General features: G+C 34.3%; 2 protein-coding genes across 3 annotated transcripts in view; one reads left to right on the top strand and one right to left on the bottom strand.

The window, feature by feature from the left end:
- The window catches only part of LOC143911007 (uncharacterized), a 901246-nt gene that overhangs the window by 75093 nt on the left and 799534 nt on the right, over positions 1-26619 (top strand). The gene's annotated exons all lie outside the window — the stretch shown is intronic.
- Positions 1-26619, bottom strand: part of ed (hemicentin protein echinoid) — a 166127-nt gene that overhangs the window by 55977 nt on the left and 83531 nt on the right. Inside the window, exon 2 of one of the 2 annotated variants that reach the window (XM_077430124.1) lies at positions 8363-8455. The exons of the other annotated variant lie outside the window; for it this stretch is intronic. Within the exon in view, the coding sequence (XP_077286250.1) occupies positions 8363-8396 (34 nt within the window). The 5' untranslated portion in view covers positions 8397-8455. The remainder of the gene's footprint in view (positions 1-8362; positions 8456-26619) is intronic. 2 annotated transcript variants of the gene reach the window in all.

Here is a 26619-nt window from a genome sequence, read left to right as displayed (position 1 = left end):
CGTGGGCTGAAATAAAAGAGTCAACAATGAAAGGTTCATGGAGAAAACTATGCCCACAAATGATGGGTGATATAAATTTTGATGAAACTCCAGAAACTATCACACTTGAAATAGTCCTCTTAATGAACGAACTTAACCTAGATGTTAACATTGAAGATATTAATGAGATGATTGAATCTCATTCTGAACCCATGACCAATGAATTTCTAATGGACCGGCAAGAGAACGAGAATGATATACATATTGAAAGTGAGGAAGAAGAACCAGAAGAAATCATTAATACCTTAACTATAAAAAATATGAACGAAGCTTTTACGCGTCTCGAAAAGTTTTTGAACATTATGGAAGACTGTGATCCCAATGGAGAACGAATATCTCAAGTACGTAGGGCTATTCATAAGAGTACTGTCTGTTACAGAACTCTCTATGAAGAAAAAAAAAATGTCATATTCAACTAACTCTTGACAAGTTCATTACGAGATTATAATTTGCCGTGCCTGAATGCGATCTTTTCCACCTAAGTGAGTGTAGATTATCGGATGTTATTTTAACATATGTATCTGGCAGCCTGCGCTCATCATTATTCTCTTAATTTGAATGCGATGTATGTGTGAAATCTTAATCTACTCTCTTCCATTTGGGCGTCGCTGTGATATTTTTTTTACTATTTTTCTTTTGCAGAATGTAAAACTAAGAATAGGATTTGAGTATTTTATTTACGTATTATTTTTCTTTTGTTTTTATTTTTTATTTTATCGTGTTTTTCTGCTTTTGCTTTTTTGCTTTTTATTTTATGTATTTACTTTACTTTTTAATGTACATATATAAATAATTTTTATTTAATACATACATTTTTTGCTTTTTTTTTTACATCCCTCAACTTTCGAACATTTAACTTTCGCACACATTTTCAGGAACCAATTGTGTGCGAAAGTTGAGGTCCGCCTGTATAATAAATAGTTCATGAGTATTTTTGTATGATACATATTTTTACGACATTTATTAGTAATAGGTACATTGAAGATACAGAGTTTGGTACAGTATTTTAAATTCGGTTTAAGCTACATAAGTGAACGAACATACAATAGAACGCAAAAGAACTTGAAGACCTTTGTTTCTTTTCGTTGTCAAAAACACACAAAAAAACGCAAAATATTATCACATCCTAATACAAGATTTATTTTTATATATTTTTTCCAGTAACGAGGGTAGACCTTCGAATGTCCCTGTAATCAAAAGTCGCGAACGTAATGTACTGAAAATCGACCCAACATAACAAACCCGACAGACTTACTGTATCCTGTCACGCAAATATTTTAGTAAGTACATCGATAAATAGCACAACGATGACAGCCCGACAAATAATTTACAGAATTGTATCTTGACGAAAGATTAGAAAAGCCGAGACTACACGTCGAACAATCGGAGCAAAACTATCTATGTCCATGAACGGTAATAGCCGGCTCTATTTCAATTATACAAATCACTCGATACGTCACATATTTGGAGCACGAATAAGGTAAGTTTACAAGACTTACGTATATAATTGTTTGGGGCAGCGATTTAGAAATTGAAATATTATATATTAGGGGAACACATAAGATTTTTTTCAATTTTTGCCTTTTTTAACTGTTTCATTTGTAAGTCAAATTTTATTTTCTACTAGTGTTTTGCCGGTCGATACTTCAATGTATGATTTTTGATTTAAAATTAAAGATTATAGCATCGCCATGTCACCAACATCTTCAGATAGAATATTAAAACAGGTACAAAACTGCATTAACTTAGTCAAACAGTGGAGTTATAATTGGGGCTGTGGAAGTTATGTATGTAGTAGCGGCTTTTTGGCTGAATTAATGGCGTTAAAATTTTGAGCGACTTATTTATGTACGTACGTAGTAACAATAGATCAAGTTTTGTGATCTTGCGAAAATTCGAACTCTATATTTTTACAAACCTCCTTTACGTTTCATTTTACTTAAAATTATATCTGAATGTTGACTTACTAACTAAGATTAACTTTGAATATTCAATTACTAAGATTTTTTTTAATAAATTAATATCTCCCTATGATATCATTACGGGCTGCCCTTGGGCGACATCTATAGTATTAAACTTGTAGATTATAAATTTTGAAATCATATTCAAATACTGTTGACATAGTGGATAGGATTATTTTGCAAATTTGATGGAGTGACCGTTTCAACGGTTCCACAACAGTTAATTTCTTTCACTCTCACTATTTTATTAAAAAAAAAAACTGTCCTGTTTTCTAACCAACGTATTTCACTAGAAGGATAATCGAAAATTAACGCAATTCGAATTTATTTATTTAATATTTTTAAAATTGGATTCGGAGTCAGTTCAACAGCCCTGGTTATAACCATTGCGGTCTAAGGACGTGGTATGTAATATAGACGGTGAGTCGTATTATGGCTGTGAAATTGTACCGAAAACCTAACCTAACCACGACACGTATGAAATATTCTTATTTTATACTCACGGCTGCAGGATCGCGGTTGTAATTCATTTGCCATTTATGCGATATTCAACGCGGGGAATGGCGCACAATAAACTTGCTGGGTATATAAATATATATGTATAATAATCCGAATTTTGCGGGGTCACGTCGCGCGTGACACGACACGATGCGTGCCACGCGATGTCACGGACGAATACGTCACACAATCGTGCATTGTGCCGCGGGGCTAATGCAAATGCACTTGTGTCCCGCTTGAAAGACGAATCTCGTCGGATTTAGCTCGCAAAACTCAGCTTGCCCCAAATATTGTATTATATAGGTACATATACATATACCCACTGTCATGTACATACAATATTCTGGAAGATACTATGCCGTTGTACGTTGTTTGAATTCTAAAGGGAGTATTGTAGTCGGTGACCGTTATGAATTCGCAAAATTCCGTACTGGAAACACATATGTACATGTAATCATTGATGTATGTAATTACTACAGTTTAAAATCTTAGCTTAGTGGAATTAAATTTATTAATTAACCGAACCTACATACATAGATATAACATCAAGTATTTGATTCTAAACATACGGATTAGGTTTCGAAACATTGTACATTAAATTATTTCATGGATTGATTTATTTTACGAATTTTCAAAAATATTTTAAAATTGAATAATAACATATTTGTATTTTACATTTTTTAAACTGAATATAATTTTATTTAACACGCATTCATTTTCAACAAATTTTTACATTCGCTTAAATTTGTAGGTGAATTATAAACTCAAAAATTAAAAAGGTATACAACTCTCAATACATCCGACTCGTTTTATTTCATATTATATTTCTATATTTTTGTTTCGTATCTTAGAAATATTCATTTCGTATTATATTCTTATTTTGTCGTGTAATTATTTTATTTATGATCACATAAGCAAACCTGTCGAGAATCGACTACGCCAAAAAGTATACAATAAACAAACAAAAAAAAAAAAAGTAAATTTGTTAATAGACGTTATATAATGTGTACATATATGCTTCGATAAGTAAGATTCGATATTAAATATGTGAGTTGGGTTCTATACGAAATAAAATCTAATCAGTCAATTAAATAAGCAGATACAAGCATTACCCAAGTTTTTCGAACACCAAACTACATACATATTACATACAAATGTTATATGCATTAATATAATTTATATGTAAAATTTTATATGAAATACTTCAGTGAGGTTCTATACGATATAAAATCTATGTAAACAGTCATAAAATTCAAGCAGATTCAAGTTTTTCGAACAACAAACTACATACAATGTATTACAAATTTTAAATATTTTAATAGACTATATGTATGTACAAGAGTAATTTTTTATGAAATACTTGAGTGAGGTTCTTTCAATACGAAATTAAATCTAATCAGTCAATTTAATAAGCAGATCTCAACGATAAGTAAGTTTTTCAAACAATGTAAAACTGTACATATATGTACATACATTCTAGGTATACAGGAGCAGGATTACAAAAATATGTGAATCGTTGATTTTAAAAGCGGGTTCCACTGCGGATGCTGAAAATGGCGACAGGTCGCCCAACCACAACGTTTTTCCGCACGGCAGCACCCTGTACGTTTACAAATAAATTGACTTTCAGTCCAAAAACCGCGCACTAAAATCGCGAAATTATTCGAATTTCGACCGCGCGTTGATAATGCGCGCCTGGTCCAAATCAAATTCGATTCGAGCGCATAATTGGCCGTTGTAAAATAAAGGGTTGAACGCGTCACGCGACCCCACAGCCTACACGTATTACGCATATACGCGTTGGACGCGAAAACGGACACGGAAAAAATATACGCGCGCAATTATTATTAGCGAAACCGGCGTACGGTGTATTGTTTTAATTAACAAACCGGACACAGGAAACGACCGTAAATCAAATGGTCGTACCTACTACGTACAGATACGTTAAACAGCTTAGTCTAAGATGTTAAACCGCGGCTATGGCGTCACTCTGCGATGGCTATACCGCGATGTGACAGTTCGCTGATATATTGGAAAACATAAATAATAGACCCCCCCCCCTTCCTACCACCTATCGTGCAAAAAAAGTGTAGTTAAAAATGTATACGCCGAAATTTTTATCCGGTCGACGGATATCCGACGGTAGCATAAATAACGCACGATAACAATCGAGACATGTTAATACAGAATATTAAGATTTAAACTGCCTTTGATAGTCTGTGAAGTATGACAAATTTCGGTTAAGCTATGCGACACGAACACGAAAAAGTCCTATTTCATAATTTACATACATATGTATGTATGTTTGTGGTAAAAGAATTTTTGTAAATACGGACAAATTCAAAATAAATTTCAGTGGACTAATTTAAGAATCGATTTGATTTCAACAGCACATACATACATATGTACATGGGATTTTCCCCTATTATTTTTTCTATTACTACTAAGCTCTCGATTCCTAACCTATCAACGGTGTAATAAAGTAAGCCTCGTATTTTCCATCGCCTTGCACCTATCCAATCTACTTGTAAGCTTCAACATTCAATTTTTCATTTTAAAAAAGCGAAAATCAATACACCAGGTATTACACAAAAATGTCATTCATAACACAAATACTTACTAAAGAAAGGCTCTCAAACTATGTTTATACATACATATGTATGTAGGTTACTAAGGTACTAAGTTGGAGTGAAGAGATTGAAATGGCAATGGGCGAGATATGTAGCTTGATTAATGGACGAAAGATGCACAGAACAAGTGCTAGAATGGTACCAGAGATAATGTAAACACATAGAATAGACTTGTAAAAAGTGAAAGAAAGGCTGCAATGACGATGGTTACACGAAATTAGGAAAATGTGTGTGGGGTGAGATGGATGACAGTTGCAAAACAGAGATGACTGAAAGCGTGATGGAGAGGCCTTCACCCAGTAGTAGAGTGGATGTAGATGATGATAATGATGAAATAACTTAAAAATTATCCTCACAAAAATATGTATTTCCATGATGTGATAAAAAGATTCATATTCTGTCGAGATTCAATGTATGTACATATGTATGAATACATACAGCTTTTGTAAAAATATTATTATATTTTGATTGATGTTCGGACATATTGTCTAGTCTAGTCATTGGTGTGTACAATATTGAATAAGTAAAATTTGAATTCTGTCAACGAAAACATGCTCGGAAGTAGACGTATGTGAATTTTCCTTATTTTAAAATAAACAAGTTAGAGTGGATAGCAACAACATGAGAAATGTTGGCCTCTTATCGTGGCTTCAAACCGCTTTTATGTAACCATCAGTTACAGTGAATTGTCAAAATCGTTCAATACAAATATTATTATACCTATGTTTTAAAGTCGTTTATAGAACAGTCAAATGTCAAATCAATATGTAATACTTTTACGAAGGATTTCATATTTAAAAAATGCTGGAATTTCTAGTACGTGCGTATATGTACGTATGTATATACTAATACACACGAGAGATGATAATAATTAGAACTTTTAGTTCCACGCATTCTTGTGTGCGTGTAAAGGAATTCTGGAGTCAATCCACCGAAAGTCTCTAATTAAGAGACGTGCAAGGATGGTGATAAATTACTAAACAGCCTCGCCGGGGTCTTAATTACCTCGACGGCTTTAGTTTCCACGGAGAGAAAAAGTGTAGTTCGCCACAAGAATAACCGCTTTTATGAGCGGACCTCATTACTGGTACTCCGAGGAGGAGGGAGAGGCAGAGGGAGAAGTCGACCGACTTACAAGACTAAAACATTACCATTTTACTTAAACAATTAAAACGCGCTGAGGGGGAACCAAGTCTACCTTTCAAGATCCTCCACCCACCCACCCACCTCACTTCCCGACCCGCATTTTTTATTACCATAATATTTCGCAGCTTTTGTCGGCCGCAAAGATGAAGGACGAGCGAGTGTCTCTCGGCGGAGGGGAAAAAAAGACGAAAATTGTAAATTAAGAGGCGAAAGTGAAAAGATTTTCCTTAATTTTAATACATTTTTCGTCTTGTCGCCATCGTGAATTAAAAGTGTCGACAGGTGTGGACTGAATGTAAATATATTTTAACAAGACGAGATAAAGTAAGTCATCGACAAAGAGGAATATGAAATTCGACAGTGTAAGAATACTTCCTCGAAGACAATTTGTTCCGCGCGATAAATTCGCCATTATTATTTACATGCAAATGGGAGAACTTAACCGCTTGTTTCGTTTAAGCGATAAGTGGCCGTTGCATATTTATGAAATGCTACGACTTTGAACCAACAAAGACAAATAATGAAAAGTTTGTTTAAAATATGACGCTTTGAGAAATGAAACTGTAATCGCCAACGTAGATTTGTTTAGATTTAGATCAGTTTGCAAAAGAAAATAAAATAAATAAAAAACCAAAAGCAAGTATGAATACGTAAAGAAATTTTCAATTAATCATTGAGAATAGAATCTTTTAATTTGAAAATAAAAAAAAATCAGTTTATGCAATATTGGAAATGTTAAAAAAATAAATGAAAATGTCATGATAAAACTTAATTTTACGCCTATCAAAATGTAATCGAATTCAATTTGTTGAACTGAAATGACTCAAGAATATAATTATATAATGCTATCGGCATAAGTTTAACGCGGCAGGTTGTTAATCAGTATTGTATCAAGTGTTTAAATCTGACAGTAAGCTGTCGCCGAGTTAAAATAAAATGAAGTAAAATAAAACGAAAAAAGAGCTAACAAAAAGACCTTTCGTAGGACAATTTGCACGGTCGGGTCTCGAATAAGCTCGGCTGTAGTGAGAAAAGTATATTAATTAAGGCGTTATGAGGCGAACGGGGTTGAGACCGAAAAAAACAAAAGGAAGATGAAAAATTAAAGTAGACCCAAGAAAGACAACAAAAAGAAGGGGACGACTGTGGGGCGCTAGATATCGTCGGCGAAGAAAAAAGACAATATAAAAAGAACACCACCCGGTTAAGAGTGACGTTATGACGTTTTCAAGCTGTCCCCGACCAGAGGCGAGAGAAGAAATTAATTAAAACAATTTTTAATTCGATTTTCCACACCACTGGATAGCCGCACCTGGTAACCGCACTTACATTAGATCGACAAAGCAAAAGGTATACGGTGACCGCAACACTAAATATACATATACATACAAGCACACAAGTATCCCAGTAATTTGTTGGCCAATGGCGGCAAACCAATAAAGTACGCAAGGATTCGTCGAAAGTTGCGGAGACATCAGTCCCATTCCTAATCAGTAGGCATTCGTATTCAGAAACAGTAAACCTTTTTATTGCTCCCCTCTACACGAAAGTCTCGATCCTGAGACATCTTCCCGAAAGCTGGAGTTTGGAGGCTGACGATACTTCTGATTAAATTTACGTTAACGACCGACTGCCATTATCGTTACACGATCTCTCATTCCGGACGAAGGACAAAGGTCTCTAGCATCGTGGAGTGGAGAGAAACCGCACCATCCCTGAGGCAGTGCGAACGAACCGAACCGGCGACTTTTTTATTTTGTCGCATACGTATCAAAGTACGGGCTAATGGGGTAACATGGCGGATGTTCAAAAAAAGGAAGAGAGAGAGATAAAATTCAAATTTATACCAAGCAGGGGCGTATAAAGAGGAAAACGTATGTATGGTAAAGTACTGTGACGTATATACTCTGTAGAAAAGAGCGTAATTAAATTTAAAACATTTAATACGAGAGTCGTTTGTAAAACAATCCTTAGACGAGACCAACATTTTAAACGTACAAATTTGTTGTAACAAAATACAGTTGGCGCAACTAAGAATGTAAAAAAGTAATATTTACTTTATTTATATTCTATAAGTGTATAACTTACCAACGATGTAAAATAATTTTGATTTGAATATCATATTGGAACATTTGAAGTCGAATTTACACGAAGAACGTTTACGTCTATTGAGATCTTCACCTGAAACAATAAAACAAAATATTAGCAAAATAAAATAATATTGATGAATCGAACTTGCGTATTAATTAATTCACAGGGGGGTGAAAATCCGGATATGCCGCAACTTTTTTAATTTTTAATAAGAATCTGTTTTATTTTTTTATAATAATTAGTGAAATTAAAAAAAAAAAGTTTAAAATCAATTGAACACAAATAACCTTAGAAAATGTATTAAGTCTATTAGGAAAATTGTTATTTTGTACCTAGGTATACGATACCTTATAATACCATATACATACATATGTAGTATATACATATTGTCGATAAGATCTTGGCAAAAAGCATCTAGACAAAAATTCTTGTTTTGAGAAAATCGATTGGCCCTCTATTTTGTGACCTAAATCATTATCCATTTTTTGACTTTACAAATTCAATTCAAAATTCGAAACTTTCCAATTTTTGACTTGACGCTTTCTGTCAGTAAGCCGACGATATTTTAAATTATAAATCTAGATGGGATTTGTTCGACTTTTGATTAATTATTAATTGACCATACTTTAGATTCGTAGATCGAATAGATATAAAGTTGTCATACATCACTCTCAATACCTCTCTGTCAGCAACAAATCGAGCTAAATTCGCAAGACAAAAACAAAAGTTCGACTAGAACTCATCGGCTATTCAGGCGGCGTGCGAAATTTGTTTGATCCTTCGTGCATTCGACACGGATTTCGGTCGTCCTTGGAAGAAGGATCGAGGGATTTCAGAATGCGATGTTCCACCAAGACAAACAACCACACTCCGTCAAATTGGTCAGATTAAAATGTTAATTCCGACGCGATTCTCATCGAGGACGTCTCATCCGCCAACTCCCTCAAGGATGCATTATCGCGCCGGAGTCTCTCTCTCACTCTCGCAAACAAACACTGGGAAGGGTTGAGAGGGGTGCGTCACGTTCGATGGTGTAATTTGCAAGTTTCGGATTAAGGTTGAAGCCGGTTTGGTGCAACCAACCGGTTTGGTTGGGCGCGTGTTCGATTTGGGGGTGGGGTCACCACTTAAAACTTGGCCATTTCGACGTTGAACCACTGTTCTGTTTGACTTCAACCGCTTTGTCGCGGTGCATGCGAAATTGACTGGTCGGTTTGCCGATGTGTGTTTAGCCCACTTTCTGACCAGAGTAAATGTTACTTAATTAGTGGACTCGGCTGTTTTAGTAAAGTAAATCACTCAAAACCCTTCTTGAGAGTACTCAGAAAGACGATCCGAGTGTTGTGAAAACAGACTTAGTAGCTACCAGCTACGTAAGTCTGAGCAACGTTGGATATTACGCGTCAAATTAAATCAGTGAATATATTACATATGTACGTAAGTATGTAAATAGTTTCATTTAGAAAAAATATGAGTCAATTAATAGTTGCTCAATCAATAAAAAAGGTTCAGACAAATTCAAAATCAACAGCCAACATAGCGAAACTTCAAATTGTTGTGACGAAATTTTAGAACCAAATTCCGCGACTGGCATCAAAATATTACTCTAAATTAGTGTTCAATGGCAACACTAGCACTAACAACAAATGGTAACACTAGAGCAAATGTCATCACTAGATTAAGGCTAAGGTTCGGTGCAATTGCAAATAACAGAAAATCGTTCCATTAGTGTTCAAAGTAAGAGAGCAAAAAAGCATGCTTTTTTTTAGAAATTAACAATAGAGCCCCTTTTTTGTGACAATTGCAACTATGAGTAGCCGTCCTTTAGTAATAACGATCGACGTAAAATATCAACAATAAATTCATTGTCATCTGCACGAAATGTCAGCAAAAATCTTACGCTTACAGCTAGTTATATTTTTCGTCTCGTAATTAAATCGGGAAAAAATATACTATGGGAGAGAATTAACTGAAACTAGTTATATCAGTTTTCTCAAAAAAAAATCTAGAAATAGTTGGCAAATATGTCATAGAAATGGCATAAAAAAGGTTGGCACTCACTGATCTAAATTTATCAAATTGGTTCAAGAGATTAAATGGTATTATTCCTGCAGTAGTGGAAGGTGGTCACTTAAACCTACTTACATAACAGCTAATGTGCACAGTTTTGTTTGTTAATTTGCTGGATATCGGTTGTCTAAATGTCTTTGGCTAATTTGGTCCAAATTAGGTTTAAATATTCAAAAAATAAATCCTAAGATTTTTTGGAAATTGAACTTCTCGATTCAATTTTCACGTACAATGCTCTTCAGCCATGGCTACGTTGTGGGTAAAAGTGAGTTACGAATATGTAAATATTTTCAATATAAAAGTCATAAACAATGACACTGAAACGTCGCACAATATTCATATCAATAATGGTTGCGTACAAAGCGTTCTATGCCAACGAAGGAAAAATTGTAATAAATTTCCATCCTGACGGGGAAAAATAAAAATGGGAACGCAAAGAGCGACCTGTGTGGGACATGTGGAGAGGGCAAGAAGTATTCGAGAAAGGAGAAGAGGTAAGAAAAAATAAATACTAAATATGGAAGAAGCGCTGGCGAAACATCAAACGCGTTGACAAAGTAGCCCGAAAGAGTGCGCATTACAATAATAACTAGAGAACGGAGTGCGGGAAACCGTACTTCGATAGGCAAGCAACGTTTCTTATTAATAATACCAAAGAGCAAAAATAACGTATTCCCGTATAGATGATAGTAAAAGTAGGATGGGTCCTTATTTACTGAGCATGAAAGACGATTACAATATGCGGCAGTCAAGACGACCGCTGGAGAGCGGCCAGGGGCGCGTCAGCACTAATGGAAATGGGGATCGTTCATCGAGACGAAGAAAGCCATAAGAGGAACAGGACTCCTTGAACTGTGGCTCGCGTGACAAACGTTTCCGTGCATTGCGATACTTAAAAATACGCACGAAACGTTTATTATCATTTGGCCGCGGGCTATTTCGTGGTCCAATATGTTAATGATATGGAAAGTACAAATAAAGCAGTAACTGTGATTAGGATTTTGTTCTATGAACCGAATGATTCCGAGTTCGTGCAATGAACTAAATATGTCATACATTTAATTAACAAAACGTTTTGATAAGCACCGCAAAAATACATAATGATTAACAAGTAGGGTAACTTTGAAGCAATGTAGTGTAGTCGTAGACAATAAAAATGGCGAAAATTCTCATAAAAATGTTTTGACCCGCATGTCAAGACGTTGCACAACGCATTCCACAAATCGAACAGGTGTTGTAACGCCGATCTTTGATCCATCGTTTATTACACCACAACAACAAACAACATTTCTAGAATAATTTAGGTCGAGAGAATTCGCATGCAAACAATGCAGCGAAAGCCATCAGAGGTTGCGACAAATTATTCGGTTCCTGCAAAATCACGGAGTGCAAACCCACACACGTCTGCACAAATTGGAGGCTCAACCCCAGCTCCGGATAAACAAGATCCTTAGGTTGCTGAACGTCGACCGAGAGGGCACGAAAGGGTTAGCTTGGTTGAGTAGTATCACGTTCTCATCCCGCAGGACACAGCAAATAAACCTATGCAGTTGTATTACATACATATAGATACGGTTACAGTATATGTGGGTGAGAGTTCAACGTTGCATTGTATGCAACCGGCGTTTCCGAGTCGGAAGGGATAATATGTGCATTTCAATATCCCGGATCAGACGAACTTTCAATGAGACAATCCTTTGAGAGTTGGCGACGATGCGACCAATTAACGGAAAGCCAGTTCTGACTCGGCTCCTAGTGCAATGATCCATAATTAAAGACCGTCATACCTCAGTGCTCTACCGATAATTTTTTTTTCTATTAAGGTCTTGCATAGATGCAATGTTGCGACTTTGCCGAGCAAAAATTGAAAACGTGTAAAATGTGGAAAATATATATAGTTTACAAAACGGCCCACATAAAATGTTTTATTCATAGAGCAGTCTCAAAGGACTGGCTTCGTGTGCAACTCTTGGCTCTTGCAACAATGTAACATCAACTGTGGGTAAATTACGTACCTTTTACACATAAACTGAATGCATTTTATATTTAGAGCGTTATAATGAATCGAAATATTTTATAACAACTGATATATTCAAAATAATAATAAAAAAACATATTAAATCGTGATTTAAGACAGCCCAAATCGTGCAGTGGCTTCACAACACGTCTCAAGACAAACGTTACTATAATTATTTTTTCGTTACTTTTTTTTCATTCATTCGGTTGCCATTAATTATTTAACGATTCGTGCTGTTTAAAACCGTGATGAATTATCTGCTAGCTGTTATCTTCCATGTACACATACATATGTACATATATCATCTACCTTTTTGTTTAATATAAAAATATTAAATACGAATACATTTATAGAAATTACTGAAAATTCAATAGTAAACGTTTTGTAAACAGAAACACAAGCTGGGCTAAATTACACTTGTAAAAGAATCATCTACAACGGTTAAATATGTGAAAATACAATCCATGTACAAGATTGAATTACAATAGGCGAACGATAGATTTAAAATACAATCCATGTACAAGATTGAATTACAATATTAAACGGTCGTTACAGTTTACATAAAATAGAAATTGAGTTGCAAACAATGTTATCCGTATCAAGATGTCATAAATTTAACCGGCGAAAAAATAATTTGATATTATATTTGGAGAATGAGTGTTGCACTCTTTATTTATAGTTAATTTTATTATAAAAAAAAAAAATAAAAAAAATTATATATATATATATATATATATATATATATATATATATATATATATATATATATATATATATATATATATGTATTTATACATGTGTATATGCGCGGGAAAGCGCAGCGATGAGAACGAAGATTGCATTGATGCCTTTCAATATAATTTTCTCACAGTACGGATAAATAACAGTGGTCAATTAAAAATGGTATCATTGCCTAAAATTAACTAACACCACAATAGCAAGGTTTTTCTATACCCGAACGTAAAACAAAAAAAAAAACATGTATTTCGAAAATGTTAGACATAGAAACGACGATGAGTCACTAAGACGTGAATGGCGTGACGCGACGTCATGACGATTTGAATAAAACAGTGGAAATGCGAAGACGACAAATTATGACCGATTGAAAATTTACGTTATTATTAAAATCGCGTTTGTCGTTAACCCAAATTTGACCAGATGAAACCGCACAGGAATACTCAGGCTAACCCGCAACGATTTATGCAATAATAGCTCCAATATTACAGGGCAATTATCATTAATAAATCTTGACGATCGTTCGGTCAATCGTTGGTTATATTATATTATTAAGTACACCGACATATTAGAGAAAAGTTATCCGTTTTAATTGATTCGTCACGCGACCGACTTCTCAGTCTCATAATATCCATACATCAAATATAGTACAATGTCAAATGTAATATGGACAAAATATTATTCATAACTATGTATGTACATATGTACGAAAAAATATATGGTTATTGTATTATATAAATCGTCTATAGTGCATAATCTATCACTGTCAATGAGGAAATGGTCATTCGATTACATATACCTACACATTTCTACTTGTTCAGACAAAATGCGTCAGAAAAACTTACTAAGTAATTAATATGTTCAAATTTTCAATTTAATTGTATTAATTTCATTTAGAATATATTGCTAGTAGAGGTTGCCTCAAATAGCGTTCTTCCCGGACTTAATATACAAATATAAATTTCAATTGCAATTAATGGGTATGTATAGGCCAATTTTTGAGGAACAGTTTCAACATAAAAATCAGATATATTGGCAAACTTTGATAAAAAACAATCGAATTGAATTTCACAATTATGCAAATCACCATTAATCCATGTAATTATATAAATGGATTTAACTATTTATGTATATAACAATATATGTACACTTCAGTTCGTTCATGAACAGTCTTAGTTTAACTGCTAACAGTGAAAAGTTATATTCAAATAGATTCACCAGGTGTCGCATGACAACTTTTAGCTGTCAAAACGGCAAGTATTTTAAAGGAAATCTTATGAAACCACATTACAACTATGCTTTTTATATGAAGTTTCCTTTTTATATGGAAAATAGAAGAAGCTTTTTATATGGGTTGTAATATTAAAAATATTACAACCCAGTTTAAGTATACATAGAGAATGGGACAAACCATTCAGAATGCTTAAACTTATGTATGCCCAGTAATTTGTGCACAAACAAACAAAAAGTCGTTTGTCAATTTGTTCTTTTGTGTGCACTAAAACAGGCTAGATTGGTTCGTGAATGAACAATCTATGTAGTATGTTCATGAAAGAACAAAATGTACACTTGGACTGTAACATATTCATACATATGTAGGTATATATTGTACAGGTGGTATGTGCAAAAGCACAAAAATAGCCATTTCGAGAATGTTTTCAAGAAGAGTTTTAAATTTAGTAAAAAGTTTGTCGTCTGTTGAGACAAGTCGAACTGAAAACAGAAATGTGCTGGTCTGTGGGAAACCCATTTAGAGAAAAACATGTCGTGTATTTTTGTTAATGAAAATTCATGCTGCGTTAAGGCCAAATTGCCACTTAAGAGTTAAGACTGCATCGTCGTTTCAGGCTCGTGGCTCGTTTTCCGCACCATAGGTGGAGCAGCTTCCGGTTGGAAATTCCGACGCTTCGCTCGCTGAACATCAAATTTTCAGCGAGGCAGTTTCAGCTGAAACTCGCCGGCCAAACACCCCATTAGCGGAATCTTATCGACCGCGACGTACTCTGGACTCCCTTCCGCGATCTTCCCCCGCGGTTAATTGTTGTCGGAATTTGCTGATGACCCGTCATAAACGTCGTTTCCTAAACCGTGAACCCCGCCCCGCACCCCTCGCTTGATCGTATCTCGGCTTATTTCGTCCGAATTTACGGCGACATTAATAATAAAACGTATACGTGACGCCCGTAATACGGGATGGCTCAATTAGACGAATAAGCGCGCGCACGTAAATAAACTGGGCGACCGCCTTTTCCTCTTTTTTTCGCTTTGCCGATGGTAATTATGTAAATTCGCCGAGAAATGTGTGGCGTAAGATTGCTACGTATATAATAAATTGGTAGCCGGTGGTTCTCTTCGTACGAGAAACGACTGAAACAATGGAGACCGTGTGAAAAGTGCTTCCGCGGTACACGCGCTGCGCAATAATGCCAAAAAATGATTAAAACTTGCAGTCATTATTGTGGCGTATCTGAAAATTTGATTTAAGTTGAAATATAACTATAGATATTAATTTTGTAGTACAATTGAGCATCATTACAGCATGAGCGCTGTATTTACAATAAAATTAATCGAAAATTTCACTTGTTTTCCGCGTGGAAATAGTATGAATAGAGATAATCATGGTATTGTCTATCTATGAACGAAAATTTATTATGTTCCAAATTATTATTTCAGAATAATGTTATTTAAAATTTAATTGTTAGCATCTGTAGAGCTTCAGAAATGAATAAACTTTGGTTTATGATTAATGTAATACGGAAAATAATACATAGATATTTTACTATTTTAGTAAATATTTGTCATAATCCGACAAATTTATTCACATTTTGTAAGTACCGAAGTGTACCTTTGTTTGTGAAAACTTTTCAAATAAATCTTTAGTAAATGAAATGGAACAGATTTTTCATCAGTGGCATGTAAAATCTGCGAAAGATCAGCATCGAGCAAAAAGAAAATCTAATGAAATCCAGCAGTATTTTTTTAATCCTATAAAAAATTGAGAATGTCGCTTTTTATCATACAATTCCGTAGCGAACAAAAAATGTCGAATAATTTAGTATGGAAAAAGTGTGACAAAACTACAGCCATTGCAGATAAACTCCACGAAGGGCGGCAATGAGGCGTGATGATAAATGGAAACGATAAACCAAAACTGGAACACACACTGCGTAAGCAAGGGTGGGGGTTGAGGGGGCTAAATCGAATGAATTTTCCGAGAAGAAAAAGCAAAAGAAGACGCCACAAGAAAGCGTCAAATGTCGACCTTTTCGACAGGCAATTCTGATTGCATCAAAACCCCACTTCTACGCTGAGGGAGAGAGGTCGTTCGGAGGACCTCATCCGGCACCCTCGAGTCCAAAATCAATAAGGGTTCAAAGTTTTTCGGCGTGACAAAGGGACGAACCGGAACACCGGTGCCGGATGCGAAGTTGTTTTCAAACACTCGAGCGATCCCAGAGTAGGTCACTCTTTTGGTGTTTTTGCTTTTTTTTGTTATTTTACAGACGACTATATTTCGGAAAAGTCCCCCCTTGTGATTGAAAAGAATGTAGCGAAAGCTCCAAGTCGAGAAAGGGTGGAGAAAAAAGCCTTTTCAGAACAAAGCTCACAATTAATTGAACGATCAACGGTTGACAGTAAAAGAAAACCTACTGCAAAAATGCCAATAAACTTCCACAAATCAATTACAATTGTAATTTATAGACAAAATCAATCATATTTAATAGAATCTAGGCCAAAAAAGTGACAGATCACAACAAGCAAAAAGCACTACATTTATTTTCTATTAGGACGAAATATGTGGGTGTGTGTGCACAAGTCGAGATAAAGAATCGACCTCAACGCCATTTTCTCGATTTTCTTCCCTTTCGCCTTCTTTTCTTCATCGTCTTGTGCAACAAACAAGATAAATAAATACTCAACGTAAGGCTGCTGGGTAGTTACCTCTTCGTATTTTCCCCGAGTCGTTTCTTCTTCGGCTGGTATTAAATCACCAATAATGTCGTAAATAAAGCCGGGGGTGGTGTAGAGGCTCGATTTCGCCACTACGCACGTATAACCGACACTCATATTTTCCGAATACACTTGTGCTGGACCGAGCGTGAATTCCGAAACGCACGAAGGTTTTTCTCAGCGAAAATAAATAAAATCAAAACGTATATTAGGCAACGTATGGGGAGGTGCGGGATGCGTTAACACGTCACGTTCCGTATTTAAGAAGCGATTTTTAGATATATGAAGGTCGGAGGTCGAAGCGCATGGAAATTGAATGCCAAAAACGAAAATTATTTAAATCGAGCAAAGTACGAAGCATTTGCATATAAAGAATAAATAGGATAATGTATCGGAAGAAACGGGCAACGGGTAATTTATTTTGGATGGGCTTTAAATTCTGAACCTTTCCTATGTAAAAAAAGCACTTTTTTCTTACAAATCCAAACAACCTCTGTATAAAAAAAGGACGGACTTAAAAATCTTGAAATTGTGATACATTTTTTTAACAACGAAAGATTTATGAAATGATTGAAACATACAAATCATTATTACAATTATATTTATATGTTTATCCAATTTTATTATATCACTTTGTTTTAATTATGCATTGTCTTAGTAATATTTTAGTTTTTATTATTTTCTTTATCATTTGTTTGTCTATATGTAAATCTACATAGATACATATATTATGTATTTTGTAAAAATCTATAATTGGGATCAGATGTTATTGTTATATTTTTTAATAAATAAATTACAAAATTTGATTTTTTATCATAAGTACATATATTAATTGGAAAAATGCTACATATTGTATTAAGAAGGTATACGTTGGAAATAAATTTCTTTCCAAGAAAAAGATTATAAATAATGTTAATAAATTTCATTATTCACTGCGCACAAAAAGGAATATCCTATTCATGAAAATATGAATTATTTTATGATATACAATATGAATTTAAGCTATTCGTCTAACAAATGAAAAATATTAATTCTTATATTCCAATGAATTGTATTGATATAAATAATAGACAGTAACAGATGTGCTCATATTTATAGCCAAGTACGTTTAATACGTACATATGTAGATATATAACACGTAGGTGAAGCTAGCGATATATTATATTTTGGAAAGGTGGATGGATGTATAATACATATGGTAAAAATGCATTAAAGTAAAATAAATTCGTTCGCCACGAATACAATTTTCCGGTCCGGTCATCCTCGACAGAAATGCGAGACCATTAATGCTATGGAGCGTGACGCCGAGGGAAAAATCGCCATCGTCAACCCGATTTTCCGGACGAATTTTGATCCGGAAAATAAAATGCGCAATCAAATAAATCGCATAAACACAATTAATCGACCGCATGTGCCGAGCGGTATAATTTTCACGAAAGGACGAGCATTTTCACCGCGCATTCATTGAAACGATGAGATGAAAAAAGGAGCTAATTGGATGCGAACGTGAAAAATTCCCACGCACGCATGAATATATACATACATACATACATACGAATGTATAAAATAAAAAAAAGCGCTAATTAGCGTGAAGGAGCGCTATCCCTCTTCTGGTCGAATTTTCCGGCGGAAAAAACGGAAAATTTCACGCGCATTTTCGTTTGCAACATATTTCAAACGAATTTAACGGCTAATTTGTAATTGATGATTTTTTAAAAATACACAAGATATTTTTATGACTAGATATAAACGTATACGAGTGAGCGTAAACCTATAGGTCACATTAGAGATCGGCTGGTGTGCTTAGTGCGTTAGCCAAATATTTAGTTTATGGGGGAAAACGAAAACACCTTCACACGCCAAAATATGAGCGATGGACCATCAGCGAAACCCTTTTTCTGGAACCCTCAAAATAAATATTATTTCGGTTAAACGGTCGGATTCGTGACGCTATATAGCCCCACAATTGGAAGTCTCGAATTATTGAACCTATTCAACATACTAATGTACATATTTTGCATAGAAATAAACGCAATAATATATTTATAAATATGTACATTGTATCTATGGGAAATTTTCATTCGATTTTGATCAATAAAATCATACCTTAAATGTATATTACCGGGATAAATGCAAGCAATTTCATTGAGCAATGAAGCAATGCTTATACATAATACTAGATTTTTTTAGATATAATTTAAGATTAAAGTTACAATGGGTGAGACATAAAGCAAACGAATTGAGGGCAAGCGAACAAACTATTATATAGTATCCAATAGGTCGAAGAAAAAAGCGCAGAACGCCGTTATATTGTACATTGGACAGATGAACCGAGGAAAACTTATGAAACGAACGTGCATGAACATTGTGTAATATAAATAAGAGTGAAAGAAAATGGGGGTGGCTTTTATATTGACAATAAGATGATCTTTCGTTGCTATCATGCATATGTATTTTGAAATAAATTGGAGTATGTAGTTATATACATATGTATATCGTAAGTGCAGCATACACGTTGACAAGTCAATAAATATAATATAGAATTAACTATAACTAAATGATAAATTAATTCCAAAATTCGATTTGACATTGATTATAAGGTAAATTATTCATCACACCTAATTTCTACTACGACGCGAACAAGCCGCAAGAACTATTAATATTTTAGTTGGGAATTTAGCTCTACAACTTACTAGTTTCAGCACGCTTTAAGGTTATTTGCTTCCCAGAAACAATCTTAACTAATTTCTAGACCTTGAAGCCGATAGGGTTTAGCGTCACCTATGCAAGTGTCACCTAGGTAAGTGATGTACATATATGCATTTATTATATATACATATGTACATGCTCATATGTGGATGATTTCAAGTTCAAAAACACACGTACAGGTGGGTGCACGTCATGACTGTATCAAAATTATGTAAATAAAACTAGGTCCAATTAAAGTGAAAATTACGCTGTGGTCGCGTAAGGGCGTCGCAAAATCTGGCGTCGCGACGTCGCGCAAATAAAACGACCTAATTTGAATGAAATATGAACGAAGATATGATCGCACGCCTTCACCTCCGCCTAATGAAAGTGTTTATAGTTCGCCAACGGCGATAATGAGATTTCGCACTCGAAACCGCCTAATTCCGAGATGCCTTGAAATTAATTCGGAAAGGTGACGGGGTGTAGGTGGGGTGGAATAAGGGCTCGCATTTTTGCAGCTTTGCTTCTTAAGCAAATGCGGATTCTTGATTAACTCCTTACTTCGTAATTACGAGCCCTGATTAAAGTTGACGGTTCGTCGCCGGAAAATGGTCCCAAGAAACGCCCACACATCGGCCTATCCGCATAAAGATTAACAATAAACGTTGTGACACAGTAAATGAAGTAGACGTCTTTCTAAACAAACACCCCCAGACAGCGCACTGAAGCCTAGACATTATTAAATATTATTACCAGTAAATATATAAAAACGTTTATTCGTTAATATGTCTGTCCATACAAATCGAAAGCTAAAATGAGAAAGTAGGTAAATTTTCTTATGAAAGTAGAAAAATTTTAATAGAATATAGAAGTCACATATTGGATAAGATGTATATCAATTTCAAACGTGATTATATTACCATTTTTTTTAACTGCCGAATTATGTGGTATTAAGAAAAGTACATGTGTATATTTATTGTAAAAAAACGATACATGTATATATTATACACACACACACACACATAGATAGCAATGAAAGTATTATATACCAATTTGCTGGTTACCAACTTAAAAGTTATGTTGAATAAATTGTTTTCATATTACTTATAAATGTGGCGGTGAATATCAAAAGTAAAGTATGCACCGTAAAATGCGATGTACTATGAGAAGCAAAGAACGATGCACGATTTGAATAATAAAAAGAGATCGAAAAAGAAGCAAGCAGCATCGAAACATGACCAAGGGTAGCAGGGCATACATACATACATACAAATACAGCTATTACCTTAAGCTACTAAATAACCACTATGAAAATACTAGGGTATATCTTGAATCATCAAATATTGCTTTCTAAAAATTGAAATCAGTTATTGGTCATGCAGTTTCATGCATTGTGTCATGCAGTTTCTTAACTGTTGGGAATACATGTATTATATGTAGGCATATAACAATATTGCCTTGTATTGGAAAGTCATCTAGGAAATGGCATAAATTTCCTGCTACAAAGAACTTCAATGGTGTCAGTAACGCATGTATATTGCTATGATCTCTATTGAGATATGCATTTAACGTATTGATATTGATAATTAATAAACGTGCCTTTGTAACTTCATAATAATTTTGTCACTGAAGAGAAATTAAATATTGCACTTTATTTACAGAAGTGAAAAAGCACTGCATAGATCATATGAACATAATCTACATATTTAATTCGGTTTACTCCCCCTTCTATCTCGTTTTGATGTCACGTCACGGTTTAAGCGAAAGGTTACTGGGTCGCATCATACAGAATCGAAAGGTATTATAATAATAAATAGTGTATAGATACATACATTTGTGTGCAAATATGCATTACATAAGCTCGGAATCACAAGATATCTGAGACTCTTGGGATTGCTCAACATTATGGGAAACACGTACAATATTCTGTGTGAAACAAGGATAATACGTACATTACGTACATATGTAGAACATGAGAGTGCATTACTATTGTAAGTAAACTTTGAGTATTGAATTCAAGTAGAGGAGTCTTCATAATAAGATAGAGATGCGAAATATTATTAATATACATATGTATGAACATACAGAACAAAGTAGCTTGTGCTTCTCATACATGTAACTGAATGATTTGTTATTATTTAAAAAAATCTTATCTTGGTCTACCGGGACGTATGGCAGCCCTAGATTAATATAGTAAGCTCTCTTAAAATTAAATTAAATTTTCACTTGTTTTTAGAAGAAAGGCAAAGTACTGGCAATTAAGATGAGTTGAATATGAGTACTTATATTTAGCAGATGCATTCATTTCTGAACAATCGCGCGATGCAACTCGCCGATTAGTAACCGACAAGACCACAAATTCGTTCCACAGAAACGCCCTTTTGCAAAGCGCATTTCGTGCACTGAACACAAAACTTAATTGTTTTCGTTAGACAAAAGTTCCCTTTCAATCTCTCTTGTGAACTGGCAGGGATCTCATTTATATATAATACTATATGCGAGAAACGGTAGTTTCGTATGCAAAATAATATTGCTTTTAGCGATTGTAAAAGCGAGACAGGCAGTCGCGCATAAATCGCCCAGTTTTGTTTGCAAACTCACGTCGACAAATCAGATTAGGAGCAATACAATTGTAGGTGTTTTAATATCTTTGAATTGCATGCCTTTATTGCGGATTTAAGCTTTTGTACGTTAAAGTGAATTTGCGATGCATTAGCGTAATTAGTCGTCTCGTGTTTCATAATGGTGGATGGGTGTGCTCTGGATAACAAATGTCATTAGTTGCTTTCGTGTTGTTAATCCTTTTTTTTGCTCTACTTAATTTCAATTAAGATTTTCTATGTATTTTGTTTTATCTCGACACGAAACTACGAGATACGGGATGTCTAATTAACAAAAAGCATTTTAATAACAGCAACGTGTTCTATAATTGCAATTCATGCAATTTTAATTCGATTTTAAAATTATAATACGTACTTCAATCTAATTTTTAAAATACGAAATTTGTATTAAAATATAAGGAGAGGAATTATATAAAGTGAATAAAAAATCATAAATAAAAATCAGACTGAAAATCGTAAAGAAAAATTTTCAAGAAAAACATTGCATGCCCTCACTTTGAAATATTGTTATATTATAACTGCGTATCATAAATCACCCATTCTTTCCGTATAATAATACGGGAAAGCTCGCATATAAAAATCTACTGTAATATGTAATTTGCGTAAATTTAAAACGCTAACTGATAAGAGCAAAATCAAAATTAAGATGTTGAAAATATTTAAACTTGAAGTGACTAATTAAAACTGTAATTTTTTGTTATAAAAATGCAATAATTTTTATATAAGGTGTGTACGATATTTTATAGTTTCATATATATTACGAGTAAACATTAAGATACGGTAAACTTGTTTGGGGATAAATGAGATAATAACGATCGCTTCAGACTTGTACAAAGTTGTTTGTAGCGCCGCAAAAGTGGTAGAAAAAGTTTGTCGTCGTGTCATTCAAGTAAAACAGTTAATAATTATACTGAGGCGAGCGAGTGCAAGTTTCTACTTTCACGATGAGTATCTATCTAACTATCTGTATTGCTGTAAAAGTTCTTAGAATAAGTACAGATAGTCGCATAAAACACTAGGTACGTAATTGGAAAACATTATGATTGGAAACTCACCTAGTCCATGTACACTATTATTTTCACTGAGTGATAATGAGAGCTTTTCTTTTTTCTATTTTAAAAATGAAAATTCACGGTCGTATACAAAACGGATCACTTCTTAACCTTTATAACGCCGTTACGTGAATGAAGGTTAATCCGTGTTTGCTTTAATAGCGTAGTATTCGACCCACTTTCTGCGACTTTAGAGCCCTTGCAACGCGTACAACAAATAAAAAAGTTTTGTTGCGCGAACACGAAGAGATGTCCCAGAGCTATGGATTCTTTTCCAAATTGAAAATAAATGTCGTGTTCCGAAAAAAAAAAACAACGAGGATCAACAAACTTCAAAAAAGTTTATATTGTATCAAAAGAATCTGATACCGTTTTATACATTATATAATAAAAGTGGAAAAACTATTATTTACCTACATATCATACAAATACATAAAATAATCGTCATCAATTCTAGTGAACATATAATGTACATGCATACATGTATTATTAAGTCAACAGTTAATGATCACGTTATTATTAATCAGTAATCACAGTAATGAAATACCGTGTGTTTGTATCTATCAATATTATTGGTATCATGGACTTTTGGTTCGATGTTGTCATATATAAGTTAATAAAAGATTTCAATGATCTTTAACTATTCCGAAACATGCATGTTCATATATGATACTATCTGTATAGCGATGAAAGCTCTCACTAGTGTGTAATTTGATAGCGAAAATATATCATTTAACGTGCGTGGGCAACATAAAAGAAATGTTGGTTTTGCACAATGAACATTTCCGAAAAACTTTTCCACAAAACGATGATGATGTGATAATGACACGCGAATTTGTCTACTAAATATTTTTAACGCCATCATATACTTACACACAATAATAGTAAAACAATTACAAGCTCGTGTGAAATGTGCGAATGATGAAATTTTAGCACACTGTCAACCTTAGTAGAGTGCCATCACGTATTTATGTTCGTCGAAAAGCTTCCCGGTAAGTACGTTTTATTATCCGTGAGTTGTTTCTGTGGGACTCACTGTGTGAAAAAATAAAAGAGGTTTTGAACCTAAAATAACAAGGCCTGGAAAATGCGTATTTCGCGTATGAATATGGAAATCGCAACACGTACTCTTTTATGTCGAGATTATTTTTGAACATAACATTTACTTTCAACGTAATATTGTTCGGTCAATTCGCTCATCCTTATCGAATATACATATGTATGTACGTATTTGTACATATATGAATATGTATAATATAACAATAAAAAAAATAACAATCACCTCATACGATTAAATGTCATTATCATAGATCATTATCTAATAGTAGAAATATTTTGAGTATAATTTCAAACTGAAAAAAAAAACACATTTTTATTTTAATACCTGGTGATTAATAGCCATTTAGGGCTACAATATATACATAGGCTTTTAAGACTCGAACTCGAATATATGTATGTATGTACGTATAATGCCTCACTGTGTTTTATATAATATAAAGTCATAAAAATAATGGGTTTTAAATCATTTTATTGTTTGCGCTCTCAGTTCGATAACTTCACGGTTATTTTATGCTATATTATAGTTACCTAGAACGATAACATAAAAACCGCTCTCGGTAATCAAACAATAAAAAACGGATTCGACCCAGCCTGATTTACAAAAAGTCTGAGTGTTATCGGGCCGGTTCGATTCGATAATGCGAAAAACTATCGAAAACCGACTCAGTTTTCCGGGGACCGGAAGGTATGAGAAAAATGTTCAAACTTAACCCAAAACGTTTCTATTGGGTTATTGATACAGTTTTATGTGATACTTTATGATTCCTTTATAATACCCACATAAATACATTAGTTCTAAAAATATACAATTTGTAAAGAAAATACATTTTATTATATTCCCTTATAATGAATCAGAATAGTAATGACGTCATTAATTCAACATGTTTCATATATCGGTTTTGGTATTAAAAATATCGCAAAATACACACTTAATATTAATACACGAGCATAGCTAATGATCTTAAAAGACAATCGTCCTAATTAGAAGTGTATAATTTGTGTGATACGATCGAAACACGCATCGAACAAAAGGGGACAAGAAAATAATTACACGTCTAATTGAATCACAAAAGCTTAAGGCTATCCGTGCGACTCGTGTTAAATCGAGGATGAAATCTCTATGTAATTCCTTGGGCTAAAAGAGAAATCGTCACCTCTTTGTGTGGTTCGATGGAGCTGTTTTAGCACATACATACATATATAGGTATATGTACATATATGTATGTGTGGATATTATATTGATAACAAGCACACGATTTTGCCTGAAGGGGTAGATGCACTTTCAAATCCAGTTTTTCAAAATATGAATACGTATAAATAGATGAGCAGTACAAAACCGGAAAACCAATAAACGAAGCGATAATTGTCGGGCAATCGATCGTAAAATAAAACTATGGGGGGGATTAATTATGAGATCAAATAAGAATTGCGTTAAGTGCGTGCGAGTTTCGGTTAACTTTAACCGCGATAGCCGACACGCGCCGTTCATAACACGAATTCATCTGTTATCTGATACTAGAATCGTTTAAATTTTTACCATATTAAAATAAAACATTGTAGAGATTGTAGCCTACGATACGCTAAACGTTTTCTTCAATTTTAATTTAAAATAAACACATCGCAACGTGAACAAGATCGCACTTAAAAACTTGTGTGTGAAATGACGGATGTATTATGTTTAGACGAATGTTCTCAGATAGATCAAAAGCGATCCGAGTGAACTGAAGTTTATGGAAGTTTGTCCGACATACCCCGACGACACATCCCCCGGGCTTAATCTTCCATTACCAAGGCTGTGCGATTTCGCCACTTCAACCCCCCTGGACACGTATAAGGGAACCCACACACGTTTTATTTGGCCGGGACCAGTGCTTCAATTTTGACCCTGTTATCCCTCTTCGAACACACGGCTTATCTTCCAGTCAAAGGTTGATCTCTCTCTCTACTTTCTTCGCTCACACCACACGGGGAAATTTCTTTGAAAAAAAGGGGAGGGACGCGAGGGAGAAAGTTTAGAAGTAGTTTTCCAACCCTTATTTGGGATCTGCGTACTGAATC

Source organism: Arctopsyche grandis, chromosome 4 (assembly GCF_051622035.1).
Source record: "Arctopsyche grandis isolate Sample6627 chromosome 4, ASM5162203v2, whole genome shotgun sequence".
NCBI classification, from domain to species: domain Eukaryota; kingdom Metazoa; phylum Arthropoda; class Insecta; order Trichoptera; family Hydropsychidae; genus Arctopsyche; species Arctopsyche grandis.
Note: the sequence above shows the minus strand (reverse complement) of the source record. Positions and strands in the feature narration are given on the sequence as shown.